A 20,509-nucleotide genomic window follows, 5' to 3' on the forward strand; every position below is an offset into this window, starting at 1 on the left:
AGTGTGTGTGTGTGTGTGTGTGTGAATGTGTGTGTAGCATCAGTATGCATGCGTGCGCTTATGTGTGTGTGGGTGTATGTAGTATGTGCATGTGTGTTTTGGGGTGTCAGTGTAAGTATGTGGGAGTGTGCATAGTCAGTACAAGTGAGTTAGTGCAAAAAAAGGGTCAGTGCAGTTTGTCCGGGTAACCATTTCATTAGCTATTTAGAAGTCTTATTTAGAATAGTCTTAATTAGAAGTCTTATTTAGAAGTCTTATTTAGCAGTCTTTTTTAGCAGTCTTATTTAGAAGTCTTATTTAGCAGTTTTATTTAGAAGTATTTTTTAGCAGTCTTATTTAGAAGTCTTATTTAGCAGTCTTATTTAGAAGTCTTATTTAGAATAGTCTTATTTAGCAGTCTTATTTAGCAGTCTTATTTAGAAGTCTTATTTAGCAGTCTTATGCCCTGGGGGGGTAGAAGATGTTCAGGGTCCTGTTGGTTCCAGACTTAGTGCACTGTTACCGCTTGCTGTGCGGTAGCAGAGAGAACAGTCTATGGCTTGGGTGGATGGAGTCTTTGACATTTTTGGGGGGCCTCTCTCTGACACCAGGGAGCTCGACCCGCATAGATGGAAACAGAAAAGTCTGAGCCTTTTGGGTAAAACACTGGGGTAAATCTATCCCATTCATAGACGCTAACTACCTTTAGCATCTATTCCTGATGGTATCTTCTGGCCGGGGGAGTTTTGTTCTGAACATTAACACGCATCGCTTGCGGTACGGTTTTGGAAACATCTTTTATATCAGTGAGAAATAATAACAAAAAAATGTAAAAAGTTAAATTACAACACACCTTTATAGGGTTAGTGTTCCCACACGGGGATATGTCCATGTTACAGCGCTTGTTTACAGAAGACAGAGGCTAATTACCTGTGCTAATTACCTATCTAACGTGCTTGAAGTGTAGTTTGTCGGCTGGAGGCACACAACCTGATGGATCTGTGCAAACCTGATACAGTAAGTGTATATGTTTAATTTTTACTGATTTTTTGTGGATATGAAAGTTCCATATGTTTCAAAAACCGTATCGCAACCGATGATTATTGAAGTTTCTAAATGTTAAAACAGTGCTTATTAAAGCTGAGAATCCTTGGGATAAGGCAGAATGCCTTGTTTAATGTCTTTGGTTCTCGAGAACAATGGAATATCCTGTATGGAAATGTGCCATAAGGGTATGTGTTTTTTTACATAGGCTTTTATTTTAACCAAAGACCCTTTGGTCAGAGAATAAATAAATAATTGAATAATTACTGATATTTACCCACGGTCAAAATGTTTCTCATCACGGTGTGATGTATTTCTGTCACAGTGTGAGCCATTAACACTCTCTTACTGAACTTTGTGTCCTGTAGTGTTAGATAAAGCTCGAGATAACGGGTTTAAAGCAATGCTAGGGCGCCATCTGGTGGTTAATACGAATACCACGTTTAAAATGCCCTTTATGTCCCTCGTGGCGTCCCGTAGTCAACCCTTTACTCTCTCGACTCCCCGTATTGAACACATGTGTGGAAATAACAACAGCATGGCAAGCCAGGGACTCACTTACGATGGTTGTAATTTTTTCAGACAACGACTAGTGTTGTCAACTCTAAGTGGCAAAAGAGTCAAAATCAGAAACATACGATCTAAAGACGATAACCCAGGACTTAGAGGTAAGTGGACTGCAAAACACCAATGTGGCGTCGCATTATTACATATGGCTAGCATTACCTAGCTAGCTGTTACTACGCAGTTAAAGTTCATCCATTACAGTACGCCCAAGTAGACTGAATTGTTGCTTTTTGGCACAAATGCCATATAACTTAATCAACCCGCTAAGTTATTGGACAACATCTAATGCATGATACAGTAGGATCATAGCTACATAACAATGAATATTCATTGATCATTTTTGAGGGTTTTGTTAGTTAACATTAGCTAGGCAGCAGTCACTACCCAGCTAGCATTTGTGTTCAACCAAAGACTTAACACTCCTTTGGTTCAGCTCTATAGAAAATCATGCTTCTATAAACACACACCCTTAATTCTGCAAAATATCCCATAGCTGTTTGTAGACAGTCAAGTAAATGCTGCATGTGCCTAATAAATAGATAAGGTTGTAATTGGGGTTGAGCACACCTTTATTGACATGTTTTTTTTGTGTATGTTCTAGATTTTGAAGCCAGCTTCATCCGGCTTCTGGACAAGGTAACCAATGGGACCAGAATAGAAATCAACCAAACAGGTAAACCATGGGCAGATGGATACACAGACCCCAGCGTCTGTCGTGCGCACTACTGAATTCCAATGTCATTGGGTTTGTTTGTACTCTGCAGCCACCTAACTTTTGAATGCATGATGCATGCATATACACAACTGTCCTTGGCAGGACCTCAGTTTTACACACACTTCAGTCGTCGTCACACACACACACAGGTCAGCACATGTTTGAAAGTTATTGACAGTGGGAAAACAGGAAGGAACTCATCAGCCCTTCCAGGAGAATGAACATGGTATTACCGAAAACAGGTCATATTTTGTAATCCTGAGCCTGATTTTCTTTTCTGGTTGTAACATGAATGTTGCAGTTCAGCTCTTGAATGTTTTTTTTTTATATGTTGCGAAATGTTTCCATATGTTTTGGAGACCGTGGCGCCGCGGCACCCCCGACAGTGTCATTGATGTTGGAACGCAGCATTTGCGAGGCGTGAGATGCACATGCTAGCGTGGGTGTAGTTGCATATGTGTACATGCTCCGAATGTCTGCTTTTGATGTTGTTCCTAGGCGTTTCTGCGTCCATTTTTCAACTCCTTAGACCCAGAGACCAGGCAGGCCAGACTGATATCCCTGTCCTGGGCCATGTTTATAAGGGCACATCGTAGCAGGGCACACTACAACAGAAAACAACAAGCTGTGCTTCAATTGGACAACTGTATGTACTACCATCCAGTTTGAAAACATTCTTTCCGCACTGAAAACAACCCTCTCCTCTCTCTGCCCTGTAGGTACGGTGCTGTTCTACCAGCCGGGCCTGCTCTATGGTGGTGTGGTGGAACATGAGTGTAACACCCAGCGGTCTGTGGGTTACTACCTGGAAGCTCTACTCATGCTGGCTCCCTTCATGAAGAACCCTTTGAAGGCTGTGCTGAAGGGGGTCACCAATGACCCTACTGACCCCTCGGTTAGACCCATGTTCCCTTTCTTATATATACATGTGTAGCGGCTGGCTAAGGGGCAGTTAAAAAGATTTGTGGGGTGGGGGAGTGGTCCAAAATAGCAGAGGATTGACAAACGTATTTATTTTTGCTTTGTGTGGGTGTTTTTTAAATGTATTCATTGGGCACAGGGGAAGGTAATGTGTGTTTTCCCTGATTTACATTCACCTTTTTGCAAGTTTTACCATATTATTTCTTCCACCCTAGCCACATTTCCTCATCTGCTTGCAGATCAAGGTGTTTTGGTACTTCCCTTATGCACTATGCTTTTCCCTCGCGCTAACAATACCACCTGTCAATATTGTCTGACTGTCTATCCTGCTCTCTATCCACCATTCATGGTGACAATAGTGGTAGGTAGATAATTTGTTCAGAACTGCAATAGGCTAATTAGCAGTCTTATCCCGCATGTGGCGGGTCATCGTTCTCTCAAGTCGTCCTTTCCAGCAGCCTAACCCCCTTGCATCCCACTGCTGGATTGTTTCTGGTTCTAAGTAGGGTTGGTCTTGGTCGGTCCCTGGATGGAAGACCAGATGCTACTGGAAGTAGTGTTGGAGGGCCAGTAGGAGGCACCCTTCCTTCGGGTCTAAAAAAACAAACATATCCCAAATGCCCCAGGGCAGTGATTGGAGACATTGCCCTGTGTAGGGTGCCATCTTACGGATGGGGTGTTTACTAAATATGTGGTCACTAAATATCGCGTGGCACTTATCGTAAGATTAGGGGTGTTAACCTCAGTGTCCTGGCTAAATTCCCAATCTTTCCCTAATACTTTTTTTTGTTCATTTTCTTTTCACTACTACTACTCACTGTTTATTATCTACGAATAGTCCCTTTACCCCTACCCACAGTACATGTACAAATGACCTTGACTAACCTGTACCCCCGCACATTGACTCAGTACCGGTACCCCCCCCATATATAGCCTCGTTATTGTTACTTTTTATTTAAAAAATGTTTAACTTTAGTGTATTTAGTAAATATTTCCTTAACTGTATTTCTTTAACTGCGTTGTTGGTTAGGGGCTTGTAAGTAAGCATTTCACGGTAAGGTCTATCTGTTGTATTCGGCGCATGTGACAAATAACATTTTATTGGATTTGATACCATCATGGCCACCTAATCATGCCCAGCTTCCAATTGGTTCATCAATCCCCCCTCCTCTCCCCTGTAACTATTCCCCTGGTCATTGCTGTAAACGAGTGTTTTCTCAGTTAACTTATCTGGTAAAATATATAATAATGTGGCCACACATGCTCCCAGTAACACTCCGTCTGCTCTGCCTCCTCTACCATCCGAGCATCTGTTCCTCGCACTTCTAGAACATTTCAATATAGCCAAAATATTTAAAATTTAAAGTGTATTACCTTTTTATGTTTGGCATAAACACAACCAGTGACAATGTTTTAATCTGATTAGGCTACTTCAAAAGTCTCCTGTAGGTTACCTGCGCACGTTTGTCCAACATTTAATTCCAGCATCTGTGCACTGGTCATTTTGAGGAATGGAAAGACATTTTGTTACAAAGCACCAAAAAGTTTAATGAGATTGTCAAGCCTTCAAAAACTGGGTACAAGATGGGGAGGGATGAATTTTCTGTTTGTCAAGGTTTTAAGTAGCTATGTTTTTAGGGCTGTGACAATACCAGTATCGCAATATGTTTTTCATGACAAAAAAATGAAAACATGAAGCAGATCAAATGCTTTGGTCCTCAACCTGCTTTATGTAAAATATTCTGTGCTATAGTTTGGAAAATAATACGTGAGACTGGCTGACGAGACTTTTGTTTCCAACATTAGGGTAGTTTTTCTGAAGAAGTTAAATCCGCTATGTGTTTTGTTTCCATGCCACGATATTAATGAGTATCGCCATACGGCTATGTTTCCATTTACTTGTCCAGTGAGTTTGTTGTTGTAGACGTTTAGAAAGTTCGCATAGAAAATAGATGCAACAATTGCCTGCTAGGTTGCGTTTCCATTTAAGTATCTTGAAAAACCGCTGGACATAATGACGTCGCACTTTAAACAAGTTTTCGCTTAAACTTAATTAAATGTCGAGTCAAAATGTAGGGGTTGAAGTGTTTCCATGACCTATTTAGGGCAACTGCGCATCAAATAAATTGGCGGCAGCCTATATGCCCAAACGCCTATCTTGTTTCATGCCTCGAGTAGCCTGTGAAAGCCAGCATGGATAGAATGCAATAATTGACTAATATTCAAATAATTCCCATGAGCCAATGTATCGCCACGGTCCGTGCCATGGGGAAACTTGCCAGCGTTTTGGGCGTTCTTAAAAGTCAGGTCGGGACAATCCGTGTCCTGTAAAGAACCCTCGTTTTTATAGTTGGGAAGGGGGGGGGGGGAATGATTTTGCAAGCAGTAGGCATTTAGAATTAAAAGTGGAGCTAATAGTTCGTTACATGATGACATCGTGTGCCCTGCGTACCTTCAAACTTATTCTGCAATCATAATTTATTCGAAACACCTTGTCGCAATAATGTTAGCCAAAAGAAAGATCCGCCCCTGTCGAACGAATACAAATGTTGTCGATCTTTAGAAAATGTCTCCCATCTGCTGTTTCCATTTTATACTACCGTTCAAAAATTTGGGGTCTCTTAGAAATGCCCTTGTTTTTGAAAGAAAAACCATTTTGACCATTCTAACAATATCAAATGGATCAGGAATACAGTGTACTTAAATAACTATTGTAGCTGGAAACAGCTTTTACATTTTTTTAATGGAATATCTACATAGGCGTACAGAGGCCCATTTATCAGCAACCATCACTCCTGTGTTCCAATGGCATGTTGTGTTAGCTAATCGAAGTTTATCGTTTTAGAAGGCTAATTGATCATTAGAAAACCCTTTTGCAATTATGTTAGCACAGCTGAAAACTCTTGTGCTAGTTAAAGAAGCAATGCAACTGGCTTTCTTTAGACTAGTTGAGTATCAGGAGCATCGGCATTTGTGGGTTCGATTACAGGCTCAAAATGACCAGAAACAAAGAACTTAGCGAAATGCTGACGTGCACTTTGAACATGTTAGAATAACTGTCCACGTTTACTCTTCCTCTGCCAACAAGATGAGTAACGAAGTGCGAAATCACTAGCCTATGTCAATCTGCTATAGTTGAAAACTTTAAGCTACCTGTGATATTGGTCAGCTTGTCGATTAAAGTAATAGCCTATTCCCAACAGACTCTGGGACAGTCGTGGGACAATGGATCCCAAATTCATATAACCAGTAGGCGTAGGTTACATCAAAATGTAAAAAGGGACGTCTGATACAACGGATCAGAACGTTTAGCTTAAAATGTTGATAAACTATTATTTATAGTAAACGAGCTCCGACTGGGGACGAAACGCTTTGAACCGTCATCCAACTCGTAATTCCAACTCGGGCCTCTTTTCTAGAGGTCTGACTTGTTGACCTGAAGATCACTGACTTCATGATTTGACCTAGTATTTTTCAGAGTTCCCAGTTGTCATGAAAAGCACCACAAGATGCTGCCAATTAGCATCAAAATATAAAAAAAATAGGATTTCCCCTAGCTGATCATTGTCTACAGCCGGCTTTGGTCGTAAAATAATGCAACAGTTGGGGAGAGTGAGCTTGTCCATGGTGGTCGGCAATCCCTCAGCCTTCTTGCCATGCGTGGCATTGACTGTGCCACAAGTTAATTCAATGAGGGGGAGGGGGAGGGCGCATTGTTTTTGTTTGTAAAACATAGTTGGCGGAATTGTCCTTTAAATTGTTCTGATGCAGGGGGTTGTGATTTCCACTCGGTCACACATGCTGAATGGAGACGTGCTCGTAAACGTTGTATAAGTGGAAAACCAAACCTCTTCTCTCGCCCTTTCTTCCAGGTTGACCAACTCAAGTATACGTCCATTCCTGTGATGAAGAGGTTTGGGATTGATGGAGAGGGGCTGGAACTGAAGGTGAGGCTTTTAGAGAACATTCCTAGCATTACTGTGTATGGGTTTACCTGTCTTCATAGGACATACAGTATAACTGCTATCTTTGTCTGGGACTCTTCGTTGGTATGTGGTGGAATGTGTTCTTGGTATAATGTTTTGTTGTAGAGACTTTTTTTGAAACTTGCCAGGCTTTTGGAAGAATTGATTCTGAATGATTTTACCTGGTTAAATAAATAAAGACGATTGTGTTTCCTGTGTCCAGGTAGTGAAAAGGGGGATGGCTCCAGGTGGGGGAGGCGAGGTACTGTTTACGTGTCCCGTTCGCAAGACTCTCCGTCCCGTCCAACTGTCAGAGCCTGGCAAGATCAAGCGGATCAGAGGAATAGCGTATCTTTTTCAGTCTCTTAATTAAATGTTTTGAATCTTTTGTCCTTTCTCTTATGGTGTTGTCGAGAGTCTTGACACCAGCAAAATGTCTGGCAGTTAGGTCTTTTTGTCTTTGTTTACGTTCTTGTATTTTTCTGTCATTGCCACCTTGCTTTACCTGGCTCATATAACACAACTTTATTGATCCGTTATACGGAGACAACGGAAATTGTTACACACCTTGACATTGGTCGTACAGATACTCTGTTAGAGTCTCTCCACAGATGGCCAACAGAATAGTGGACTCTGCCAGAAGCATACTGAATAAATTCATTCCTGATATCTACATCTACACAGACCACATGAAGGGGGACAAGTCTGGAAAGTAAGTCACCTCCCAGCCTGTGTCATATTCATTCGTCCATAGCGTAGGAAAACGAAGGTAACCCCTCTCCGTTTCAGTCAACCGTGGTCTTTCTCTGGTGCTGTGACTTTGGCCACTAGATGGGGCTATAGTTAAGAGACGCTGGAAGATTTACTTTTCAAGAAAGGAGGCGGCAAACTACTCAACTAGGGATGTTAATTGGCTAGCTGCCGAAAATCCATTTGACCGGTCATGCTTATTGGTCTATAGGTTAATTTGTATAGTTTAGTGGAATGAAATTGGACCGTGTGTATTTCTGTTAGTTTGTCTAGTATCTTATTTATCACATGCACACCAGACGGTGGAAATCCAGTGGAATAATATCACCTGTCGGAACAGCGAGAGCGGCAGCCAATTGCTGCTGGAGTGAAACGTGCTCTTATAAGCCCAGTCATTGCGCAACCATTCAAGATGCAAGTTAAAAGTAGTTTTGATGGCCTTGATGAAAAGGAGGATCCCAGCTTTCTATTGATACATTCTTTTTATTTCTCATCTCCTAATTGAAGCCCGTCCTGCATTCGAGTGCAGAGGCAATACGTTTGGCAGGCTCTCGGCATGTTACCTGCCACCGTGCAATTAGAGGCAGTGTGCATTTTCGAAACATATACTTCACTGTTTGAAACCTGGAAGTTTGACCTCAAATTATGAGACAATGTCTTACCCGCTTCAAAGTAGCCTAGCCAAAATCCGACCATAGAAACATGGAGGCAATTATTTAATAAGGACTTCCTCCATATGCCATTGAAAACAGGATTTCTCTCCCGTTCTATTGGTTTTCATATAAACTTTCTTTCGCTGTCCAGAAGCCAAAGGCGCAATCCTAGTAACATTATCAACCCATCCACCGCATCGTTCGATTCACCCTCTAAGTTCCTAACGGAGCTTTTCATCTCTGTCACATGTGGAACCTCTCGCATCAGGTGTGCTGTTTAGAACTGTGTTTTCCAGTGAATTGCATTTTGGCAAATGTTTTACATTGCCTGCATCATTAGTAGTTGTTAAATAATATACACTACATGACCAAAAGTATGTGGACACCTGCTCATTCCAAAATCATGGCCATCAATATTGAGTTAGTTCCCCCCCCCCCCTTGCTGCTTTAACAGCCTCCACTCTTCTGGGAAGTCTTCCACTCGATGTTGAAAGATTGCTGCAGGGACTTGCTTTCATTCAGCATAGGCGAGGTTGGGCACTGATGTTGGGCGACTATTCCTGGCGCGCAGTCGGCATTCCAATTTATCCCAAAGGTGTTCGAGGGGGTTGAGGTGAAGACAATGTCATTGTATGCTGTAGCGTTAAGATTTCCCTTCACTGGAACTAAGGGTCCTAGCCCGAACCATGTCAAATTAGCCCCAGGCCATTTATTCCTCCTCCACCAAACTTTACAGTTGGCAGTATGCATTGGGGCAAGGCAGCGTTCTCCTGGCATACGTCAAACCCAGATTTGTCCGTCAGATGTTGAAGCGCGATTAATCACTCCAGAGAATGTGTTTCCACTGCTCCAGAGTCCAATGGCGGCGAGCTTTACGCCACACTAGCCGACGCTTGGCATTGCGCTTGGTGATCTTAGGCTTGTGTGCGGCTGCTCGGTCATGGAAACCCATTTCATGAAGCTCCCGACGAACAGTTCTTGTGCTGACGTTGCTTCGAGGCAGTTTGGAATTCGCTCGTGAGTGTTGCAAAAGACAATTTTTGGGCGCTATGCACTTCAGCACTCGGCAGTCCCGTTCTGTAGTCTTGTGTGGCCTACCACTTTGCGGCTGAGCCGTTGGCTTCCCTAGACGTTTCACTCCATACAAACAGTACCTACAATTGACCAAAATGTGCATCCCTAATCAAAATCGATTAACAATGTTCCCCTTTGATGATCTTAGTTTTCACTGCTTAATCAACTGCCAAAGCATACATGTCTGATGAGGCACAATCTGTTTATCATAGGAAACATTTGTCATCAGTCATGTTGATCACTCGTGCTGAGCGATTATAATAGTTTTTTGATTTGGGTTATAAATGATTATTTTTTTTACATTTAAATGCATTGTGGGTTGAGTGATGTAACAATACAGAATAAAATGATTAAAGTCCCATGATGGTAGTGACTGCCCAGTACTACTACTCACATGACTTTACTAAAATGTTTTTGTTGTGTATATTACATTTGTTTTAGGCCTATTTGATGTCTTGGAACGAAATAGCAAAGTCCTCATCTCTATAGAGCTGCTGACTGTGCTGTCTGACAACCACTATTTTAGTAGTTCTTAACGTAAATAAGGCATACGTTTATGACTGCTGAATACCAACTATCGATCTGAGATCATGTATTTTCGGGTAGAGGCACCTCACAAAACAACTGCTCTCTCCCTCGCGATTGTGCATTTTTCTGGCCCTTCTCTCAGACCAGCAGGTGTGGATTATGGTCATGGATTATGGTCATTGTAGTTAATTACCATATTTTCTGCGCTAAACTAGGTAGAAAATTGTAGGATCTGATTAATCTAGAGATGGAATTACGATAATGGAACAGATGTCGGGTCAGTTCGTTTTAAAAATGGAAAAATCACAGAAATGTTGGTTAATCGCTCAGCGCTAATGGTCGCACTAACAAAAGTGGTTTTAGTCCACTTCAAGGGTACTGTTTCGAGTAGCAAATAGTAGCTAGCGTTTCACTTAGTGACGCATACACGCATTGATAAGGTTGTTTTCCCCAGAAAACCGTTCAATCACGGACGATTTCTCTCCCTCAGGTCTCCGGGCTTTGGCCTGACCTTGGTGGCTGAGACCCTGAACGGGACGTTCCTTAGTGCAGAGCAGGTGTCCACCCCCCAGGGGCAGGGAGACCCTGTGCTGCCTGAGGACCTGGGAAGAAACTGTGCCAAGCTACTGCTGGAGGAGATCTACAGGGTGGGTGACACACAAACACACACACACACACCATCAATCGAAACCCAAGCCAAAGGGCGTGGTGCACTTTTTTTGTACTGGTCCCACCTGGGAATCAAACCCGCAACCCTGGTGTTGCAAGCGCCATGCTCTACCAGCTGAGCCACTCAGGACTCCTGTAAAATGTGTTTTAAATCGACTTGTAGCCCTCAAGTCAAGTTGAAGCTCTTGTTGACTTTAAATGTACTATTTAACCTTTTATTTAACCATAAGGTCCCATGGAGATCAGAAAACCTTTTTCCCAAGGGACACCTGGACTATCATGTCTAACTGTCATTACAGCGGTTGAGTACATACCGGACATTAAGTGTCTGGACTTGTTAATTCACACATTCAAATCACCATCTGTTTTAAGGCTAAATGTTTGCTATTCTCAGTGTGCGGTATTTACCCTCAGTGACGCAAACAGACTATCATGTCTAACAGTCATTACAGCTGTTGAGTACATACCAGACATACCAGACACGTTTACTCTCACAGAGCGAGTGAGACATCCGTCTCTCAGATAGAGTTCAGACTCAGCTCATCGTTACAGGGAATGTGGGTAAACATGTAAACAAACAGTGTCCTGCATGTTGTGATTGAGTCAAGCCCTCAACTGTGTTACAGAGACGTACAGTGCCTTGCGAAAGTATTCGGCCCCCTTGAACTTTGCGACCTTTTGCCACATTTCAGGCTTCAAACATAAAGATGTAAAACTGTATTTTTCTTGTGAAGAATCAACAACAAGTGGGACACAATCATGAAGTGGAACGACATTTATTGGATATTTCAAACTTTTTTAACAAATCAAAAACTGAAAAATTGGGTGTGCAAAATTATTCAGCCCCTTTACTTTCAGTGCAGTAAACTCTCTCCAGAAGTTCAGTGAGGATCTCTGAATGATCCAATATTGACCTAAATGACTAATGATGATAAATACAATCCACCTGTGTGTAATCAAGTCTCCGTATAAATGCACCTGCACTGTGATAGTCTCAGAGGTCCGTTAAAAGCGCAGAGAGCATCATGAAGAACAAGGAACACACCAGGCAGGTCCGAGATACTGTTGTGAAGAAGTTTAAAGCCGGATTTGGATACAAAAAGATTTCCCAAGCTTTAAACATCCCAAGGAGCACTGTGCAAGCGATAATATTGAAATGGAAGGAGTATCAGACCACTGCAAATCTACCAAGACCTGGCCGTCCCTCTAAACTTTCAGCTCATACAAGGAGAAGACTGATCAGAGATGCAGCCAAAAGGCCCATGATCACTCTGGATGAACTGCAGAGATCTACAGCTGAGGTGGGAGACTCTGTCCATAGGACAACAATCAGTTGTATATTGCACAAATCTGGCCTTTATGGAAGAGTGGCAAGAAGAAAGCCATTTCTTAAAGATATCCATGAAAAGTGTCGTTTAAAGTTTGCCACAAGCCACCTGGGAGACACACCAAACATGTGGAAGAAGGTGCTCTGGTCAGATGAAACCAAAATTGAACTTTTTGGCAACAATGCAAAACGTTATGTTTGGCGTAAAAGCAACACAGCTGAACACACCATCCCCACTGTCAAACATGGTGGCGGCAGCATCATGGTTTGGGCCTGCTTTTCTTCAGCAGGGACAGGGAAGATGGTTAAAATTGATGGGAAGATGGATGGAGCCAAATACAGGACCATTCTGGAAGAAAACCTGATGGAGTCTGCAAAAGACCTGAGACTGGGACGGAGATTTGTCTTCCAACAAGACAATGATCCAAAACATAAAGCAAAATCTACAATGGAATGGTTCAAAAATCAACATATCCAGGTGTTAGAATGGCCAAGTCAAAGTCCAGACCTGAATCCAATCGAGAATCTGTGGAAAGAACTGAAAACTGCTGTTCACAAATGCTCTCCATCCAACATCACTGAGCTCGAGCTGTTTTGCAAGGAGGAATGGGAAAAAATGTCAGTCTCTCAATGTGCAAAACTGATAGACATACCCCAAGCGACTTACAGCTGTAATCACAGCAAAAGGTGGCACTACAAAGTATTAACTTAAGGGGGCTGAATAATTTTGCATGCCCAATTTTTCAGTTTTTGATTTGTTAAAGTTTGAAATATCCAATAAACGTCGTTCCACTTCATGATTGTGTCCCACTTGTTGTTTATTCTTCACAAAAAAATACAGTTTTATATCTTCATGTTTGAAGCCTGAAATGTGGCAAAAGGTCGCAAAGTTCAAGGGGGCCGAATACTTTCGCAAGGCACTGTATGTGTCTGACAGACCTTAATGTGCTGTGGACATCTGGGCCCGTATTTGCGAAGCGTCTCAGATTAGCAGTGCTCATCTTGGATCAGGTTCCCCCTCTAAATCATTATGATTTAAAAGACTAAACTGATCCTAGATCAACACTCCTTCAAGACGCTTTGTGAAAATGAGCCTGGACTTGTATGAGATTACCCGTGCCTGGTCGGTTTTCATGCACGAGTCAGAGACACAAAAAATCTGACTTATGTCAGTCTGTCTATAAAGTGACTGTACCAATCTAGACAACATTACACTGAAGTGCTTTATGTAGCGAGAGTGATTTTATAGTTGATGGTTTCATGAATAAATATGTTCCACGTCTTTAACCAGCGCAATTCTAGAAGTGTTAATGTTTGGTAAGTGGTTAAGGCGATGGATTATAAATTGAGGTTAACGCTATGTCATTGTGAATGTTATCTATAAGTGGTAATATGATAACGATGTGATGCAAAACTCGCCTCACGTCTTTGAGAATGCACAACTCCCCCAAAGAAAAAGGCAATTATCAACAACAAAAAAAAGCTGCGGAGTCTGACTTCACTTTTCTCCTCCTGACTCACACTGGTCACCCCCTTTTCATAAGAGCATGTGAATCCAGTTAGCCAGAAGAATTTGATGATTTGTTTTGAATGGTGAATATTGTTGCTCACTTCTCTACTAAGCTAGGCCCGTGGAGAGTGACTGCTTCAATCTCCTCATTGGCCAAGAGGAGGGAAGGGTAAGACTAGGAGATAGAAGAGTCACTGGTGTCTCCTGGGAATGGTTGTTTGAAGCATATAAGGGTGGTTGAGTTTATTTTGGAGGACATGCGATGCACACCTGTGTTTGTTCAGTGGCTAATCAGTAGTGCTGGCTGGCAGGCAGCAAGCGTAGTGGTCGTAGTAAACGGGAGATGTTTTGGAGCCCCTGGTGAGATGAGGGACAAGGAGAGCGGCTGTAAGTAGTGGTCTTTTAATATTTGAATAGTTATTCATCTCTTTTAGAGTTGAAATCAATACAATGCATTTGGCAAATTGTTAAATATGAAATGAAGTAGGTACACTTGAACCTCTCGCTTTTAGATGATTTGATAGTATTCGTCCAGTAACTCACCCATATGTTACCTTAATGTCAGAATGTCTTAAACTTCATATTCTGTGTGGTTGAGGCAGGCTACGCCTACGCATATTAGACAGTGGATTGTAGCACTCCCTTTCCCTTCTTCAAAATATTAGGCAAAATCATTCAAGGTATTTTTCTGGACCTAGGTTACTATAATTCAATTTGACCATTTCTTTTCCACCAGTTGATGAGATGCCAAATACACTGGGGTCTGAAATTATTGACACCGTTGATAAAGACGAGCAAAATGACTAAAATAAATAATACAAATGCTGAACTATATTGTATGCTTAAAAGGGGGAAATGTATATTTTATTCAAATACAATTGCTCTGAGAAATATATTTTGTTCAAGTAATTAAAAAAAATCTCAAAGGTATGGCTTAAAATTCACATACCTGTTTTCAATCACCTCGCGAAGATAATGGCACTGAGGCTTTTTCTTCCCAATTACAATCTTGTCTCATCGCTGCGACTCTCCAACGGGCTCGGGAGATTCGAAGGTTGAGTCATGCGTCCTCCGAAACATGACTCGCCAAACCGCGCTCTTTAACACCCTCTCGCTTAACCCGGAAGCCAGCCGCACCAATGTGTCGGAGGAAACACTGTTCAACTGACGACCAGAGTCAGCCTGCAGGCGCCTGGGCCCGCCACAAGTAGTCGATAGAGCGCAAAAAAAAAAATAATGACGTGGAATTGTAATAAAATCGTGTCTTCTAAATGAACTAGTGTATCCCACAGCCATATGGCGTAGCCAGATCAGGGCCTAACATCAGGACAACTCAGAGTATGCTTTTCTGTTCTTCTGAAATATACATTTTCTTCACGTCGTGTTTCTTTTAGACCTGTCTAAGATAAATTATGGATTTATTGTGATTGTGTAGGCTATATTAAATGGATTTATTAGACGTTTTAGAATGTGGAAGCCAGGAGATGCTAAACGTGTTTAGGTTAATTAACATTCAATTACCGCAAGACAGGCAGTTATTTGCTTGACAATCACCGGCTGACAAAATGTCATGACCACCACAGCCCTACCCATGATGCAATGTTACTGTTTTAAATGGTAGGTCCAGACCATGCCTTATATGATTTCAACATTTTATCTTATGTCCTTATTCTGTTACATTTTTCATCAGGAGTCAGGACATACCTTTCCTAGACGGATCATCGGGTCAGACTGACTGTCTGGAGATTACAAACAGTGAATTGTTTGGATTCACAGTAGTATCATGGAACACATAATGACTGGAGACAATGTTGCCTTAGTTATTTGAAAAACCGATTTAAGTGATTGAATCATATTCACGCTGATGACCAGATGTTGGGCATAAAGAAGGCCACTGACACTGCATGCTCACATAGCACGGGATTCACAGCCAGACTAGCCTCTCTGTCGACCAGACTAACCTCTGTGCTCTTCAGTAAATCTAAGATGTTGGGCAACTCTTTTTCTTTTCTAGGGTTGGGCAGCTCTGCTGTGTGCCCTGCAAGACTTTTACTGTGCGGCATCAGTCAAATTCAAACCATCTGTCACCTCATGTCATCACCATCGACGATGGCTGTCAATTATCGTCGATAGACAATGCTATCGCCCAACCGTACTAAAATGTCATATGTCGAGAAGCTACAAGGGGATTGACAGAGATGATTGGACTGTAACCTTGTCTGTCTGGGAAGTCTGAGTACTGAGTACACTTCAGTATTAGAGTTGGTGTATTTGTTGTCTCTACCATGTTAAGATTGTTCATGTTCCAAGTTGGGTTATGTCAATTCTTATTTTTGAATAATAGAATGATCAGTCTAATCTGCTTTTTGTTATCTTCTAAGTAAGGCCGTGCCGCCACATTTGGTCTTATCTTAGAGGGGATTGAGCTTTTTGGGACCTCTCCCCTTGTGATGTCGGTGTGTTATGTTGTTGTTTCTGACGCACTCACCCCCCCCCACCACTCTGCGCTCTCTCTTTCAGGGCGGCTGCATCGACTCAGCCAATCAAAGCCTGGCTCTCGTGTACATGACCTTGGGTCAACAAGATGTATCTAAAGTGCTGCTCGGCCACCTCTCTCCATACACGTAAGTTATTTATTTATATCTTTTTTTTTTACAGTAAGCTGTTTGGCAGGACCTGCGATCCAAAGTTCTCTCCTATAGCTGGAATTTAAACCGGCTGTGGTCAAACAAAAAGGGACTAACCTGACAGTGGAAAGCCAACAAGTTGTTATTTACAATAGTTGTTGTCATTTACGGTAAACCTTTGGCCACATTTTTGTTGAATCTTTTGTTTGACGATTTGTGCAAAAATTTAGGGTGAATGCTTCTGGTTCTTCTACGAACTTCAAAATAATGTTTTATTGGTACATCTGTTTTAATGTTGTATTTAATTATTTTATGAGAACATTTTGAGAAATGAAATCCAATCCATTAATATCCTACAGATGCGGTCGAGAATATTGGCACCCTTGCCCTTTCGAATGGAGCAACATTTTCTGATTTCTCTTTTCAAAACTGGTTGAATGGCTATTTTTTTTACCCTGTAAAAGGCACCTGCAACTTACCACAGGTGAGAAATTACACAGTAAACAAGAATTTTCCTCCAACCAAATTAATTAGTGTTGAATGATTTCGTCCAGGCCATTTTTACTTTAAAGTGAAAATAATACATGTTTGTTTGGATCTAAAAAAAAAAAGGATATATAAAACAAATACACATGTGAACACAGTTTTACATTTCAATATATTTTAGAAGAAATAGTGAATCGTGCAAGGATGACTTTATTTGACTGCATCTGTAATAGAGAAAGTTAAGACTGAGCCATAAAGGTAAATAACTGGTATCCTTCTGTCTAACATTTGTACATGTGTGTTGACATTTGTACATGTTTGTCGTTGTGTGTTTCGATCCCCTGATAGCATGGCAGTGATAATGTGGCTGTCGGGGACAACGGGTTCATTACTCCTTCTCACGCAGGGTTTTTACCGGTCACATTCGCCCACGGTTGGCTCCATGTCAACTACAATTTCAACAATATTTTTCTGTTTAGAAATGTCAATCATCGCTTTCAAACTGGTTTTCGAAACATATGCCCGTGATCAAAATACAACAGGTATTAGTGAAATGCTTACTTACAAGCCCTTAACCAACTATGCAGTTTTAAGAATTAAGAAACTTTTTTTTTTTAAGAGAATAAGAACCTTTTTTTGTTATTTTCAATGACGGCCTAGGAACAGTGGGTTAACTGCCTGTTCAGGGGCCGAATGACAGATTTGTACCTTGTCAGCTCGGGGGTTTGAACTTGCAACCTTACTAGTTTAATGCTCTAACCACTAGGCTACCCTGCCGCCCCCAAATGATTAAAGAGCAGCAGTAAATAACAATAGCAGGGCTATATACAGGGGGTGCTGGTACAGAGTCAATGTGCGAGGTCACCGGTGTTGAGGTAATATGTACATGTAGGTAGTTATTAAAGTGACTTTGCATAGATAATAACAGAGTAGCATCATCATGGGGGGGGGGGCAATTTGATTAGATGTTCAGGAGTCTTATGGCTTGGGGGTAGAAGCTGTTTAGAAGCCTCTTGGACCTAGATTTGTCGCTCCGGTACCTCTTGGCGTGCGGTAGCAGAGAGAACAATCTATGACTAGGGTGGCTGGAGTCTTTGACCATTTTTAGGGTTTTCCTCTGACACCGCCTGGTGTAGAGGTCCTGGATGGCAGGAAGCTTGGCCCCAGTGATGTACTGGGCCGTACGCACTACCCTTCCCTATCAGCAAGAAAGAATCATTCAAATAAAACATACACTTTCTGTCACAGTTTTGCACCTTCATTTGACGAAATATACTTCCTCCCCAGTTACGCGTACACACGCGTGTTCAGAACAAGCTCGATAGCAAATCAACAAAAAAAAATCCATGGCAAAAATGAACATGTGACGCAGACCAAATTCATTGGTCCTTTAAAAACCTGCTGTATGTAAAACCGTGTGCTATAGCTTGGAAAATAATGACAGCATAATGATGTTTGCTTCCAACATTTTAGGGCTGTTTTCCTAAAGAAGCTAAACGCTTTGTTTTGTTTCATTGCCGCAATACTGGTATCGTCCCGGCCCTAACCCTAAAAAGGTGTGTAGTAAAATGATTTCTCTCTGATATGAGTGCCGCAGCAGTCTTAGGCAATGCATCTCAGTGCAAGGGGCGTCACTACAGTCCCTGGTTCGAATCCAGGCTGTATCACATCCGTCCGTGATTGGGAGTCCCATAGGGCGAGGTGCACAATTGGCCCAGCGTCGTCCGGGGTAGGCTGTCATTGTAAATAAGATTTGTTCTTAACTGACTTGCATAGTTAAATGAAAGATGCGTTATGTTTCCAAAACCGTATCGCAAGCGATGCATTTTAACATTCAGAACGAGCATCAGGGATCTTTAAAAAAAAAAAACATGTAAAACTCCCCCCGAACAGAAGATGCTATTGTCATTATCAAATCAAATTTATTTATATAGCCCTTCGTACATCAGCTGATATCTCAAAGTGCTGTACATAAACCCAGCCTAAAACCCCAAACAGCAAGCAATGCAGGTGTAGAAGCACGGTGGCTAGGAAAAACTCCCTAGAAAGGCCAAAACCTAGGAAGAAACCTAGAGAGGAACCAGGCTATGTGGGGTGGCCAGTCCTCTTCTGGCTGTGCCGGGTGGAGATTATAACAGAACATGGCCAAGATGTTCAAATGTTCATAAATGACCAGCATGGTCGAATAATAATAAGGCAGAACAGTTGAAACTGGAGCAGCAGCACAGCCAGGTGGACTGGGGACAGCAAGGAGTCATCATGTCAGGTAGTCCTGGGGCATGGTCCTAGGGCTCAGGTCCTCCGAGAGAGAGAAAGAGAGAAGGAGAGAATTAGAGAACGCACACTTAGATTCACACAGGACACCGAATAGGACAGGAGAAGTACTCCAGATATAACAAACTGACCCTAGCCCCCCGACACATAAACTACTGCAGCATAAATACTGGAGGCTGAGACAGGAGGGGTCAGGAGACACTGTGGCCCCATCCGAGGACACCCCCGGACAGGGCCAAACAGGAAGGATATAACCCCACCCACTTTGCCAAAGTGATGAATGGGTTCCAGTCCTCTCAGAGTATGAACTATGAACTGTCCATTTTCAGTTATCATGGTACCGGTGCTGTGTCCCTGTCAAGTACAGTACTATGATAACTGAAGATTGGCAGTGCCATCTCAATGGTTCTCTGATCACCTTCTGAGGCAGCTAGGCAGGACTACAGCTCTCTGTGCTTTTTTTTTTCTGTGAGTGTGGATCGTCCAATTTTGGATTCTGAGTTCTAGGTATTGATGTTCTACAGTATGTTTGGACGGTCCATCCATTTCCTGTTTTGTGTGTGTATATGTTGTTGTGTATGGGTGATCATAAAGACCTTTGAGCTGCTGTTTGGTGTTTTTGAAGGCATTCCAAAGCACACACTGTCCTCGGTCAGTGCTTGTCCCCCGTCATCTACTCTGACATCACACACCGGGTCAGGGGTAGGGTTGCAAAATTTTGGGAATGTTTTGTTCTAGAAATCCTGGTTGGAGGATTCCAGATTTCCTGCTTATTCCCTCCTAATTTCGGGAATCCTCCAACAGGGATTTCGGGAAAGGGGAATTTATTAAAAGTTCCTGGAATTCTGCCACCCTTGTCAGGGGTCACAGTGCTTCTCAGTATTCCAGTGTTTGATGTTCCCTCTGGCCTTTTTCTAGGATGCTCTGGTGTTTTGTATTTGACTCTGTTGTAAAATAACAAATAATCTCCCTGAGGTTAGCCTGTCTTGTGTTGTATTGCTGTATTTGAGTAGCCCAACCCACCTAAACTCTCGCTCTCCTCTCAGGATTGAGTTCCTCAGACACATGAGAGACTTCTTCCAGACGATGTTCAAGATCGAGACTCAAAAACCATCGGAGGACGAGAGGAAAGGAGGAGACAAAGTACTGATGACCTGTGTTGGAGCCGGCTATACCAACATCAGCAAATCAATCAAATAAAGACTACAGTATTTTTCTACCTGTGTCGTTCTTGAATTGCGGGGGTGTTTGGATAAATCATTTTTTTTCTAGATTTTTATTTAAATGTATTTGGGCACGTTCTAAATCAAGTCAGCTTAATGATTTTAAATATTTTTTGCCATTTGGATAACATTGTGCAGTAGGAGTAGTAACACCATTAAGACATTTTATGTTGAGGATATTTGTAAATGGAGGTCAC

General features: G+C 42.1%; 1 protein-coding gene across 1 annotated transcript; it reads left to right on the top strand.

Moving 5' to 3' along the window:
* Positions 1-1,540: 1,540 nt before the first annotated feature.
* Positions 1,541-20,306, top strand: rcl1 (RNA terminal phosphate cyclase-like 1). The gene is given in 9 exon segments (NM_001160621.1): positions 1,541-1,691; positions 2,192-2,263; positions 3,025-3,200; positions 7,099-7,173; positions 7,415-7,539; positions 7,778-7,903; positions 10,687-10,843; positions 16,223-16,326; positions 20,136-20,306. Coding segments are annotated over 9 exon segments (1,140 nt in total). The 3' UTR covers positions 20,290-20,306.
* The last annotated feature ends 203 nt before the right edge of the window (positions 20,307-20,509 follow it).

Source organism: Oncorhynchus mykiss, chromosome 5 (genome assembly GCF_013265735.2).
Source record: "Oncorhynchus mykiss isolate Arlee chromosome 5, USDA_OmykA_1.1, whole genome shotgun sequence".
NCBI lineage: Eukaryota > Metazoa > Chordata > Actinopteri > Salmoniformes > Salmonidae > Oncorhynchus > Oncorhynchus mykiss.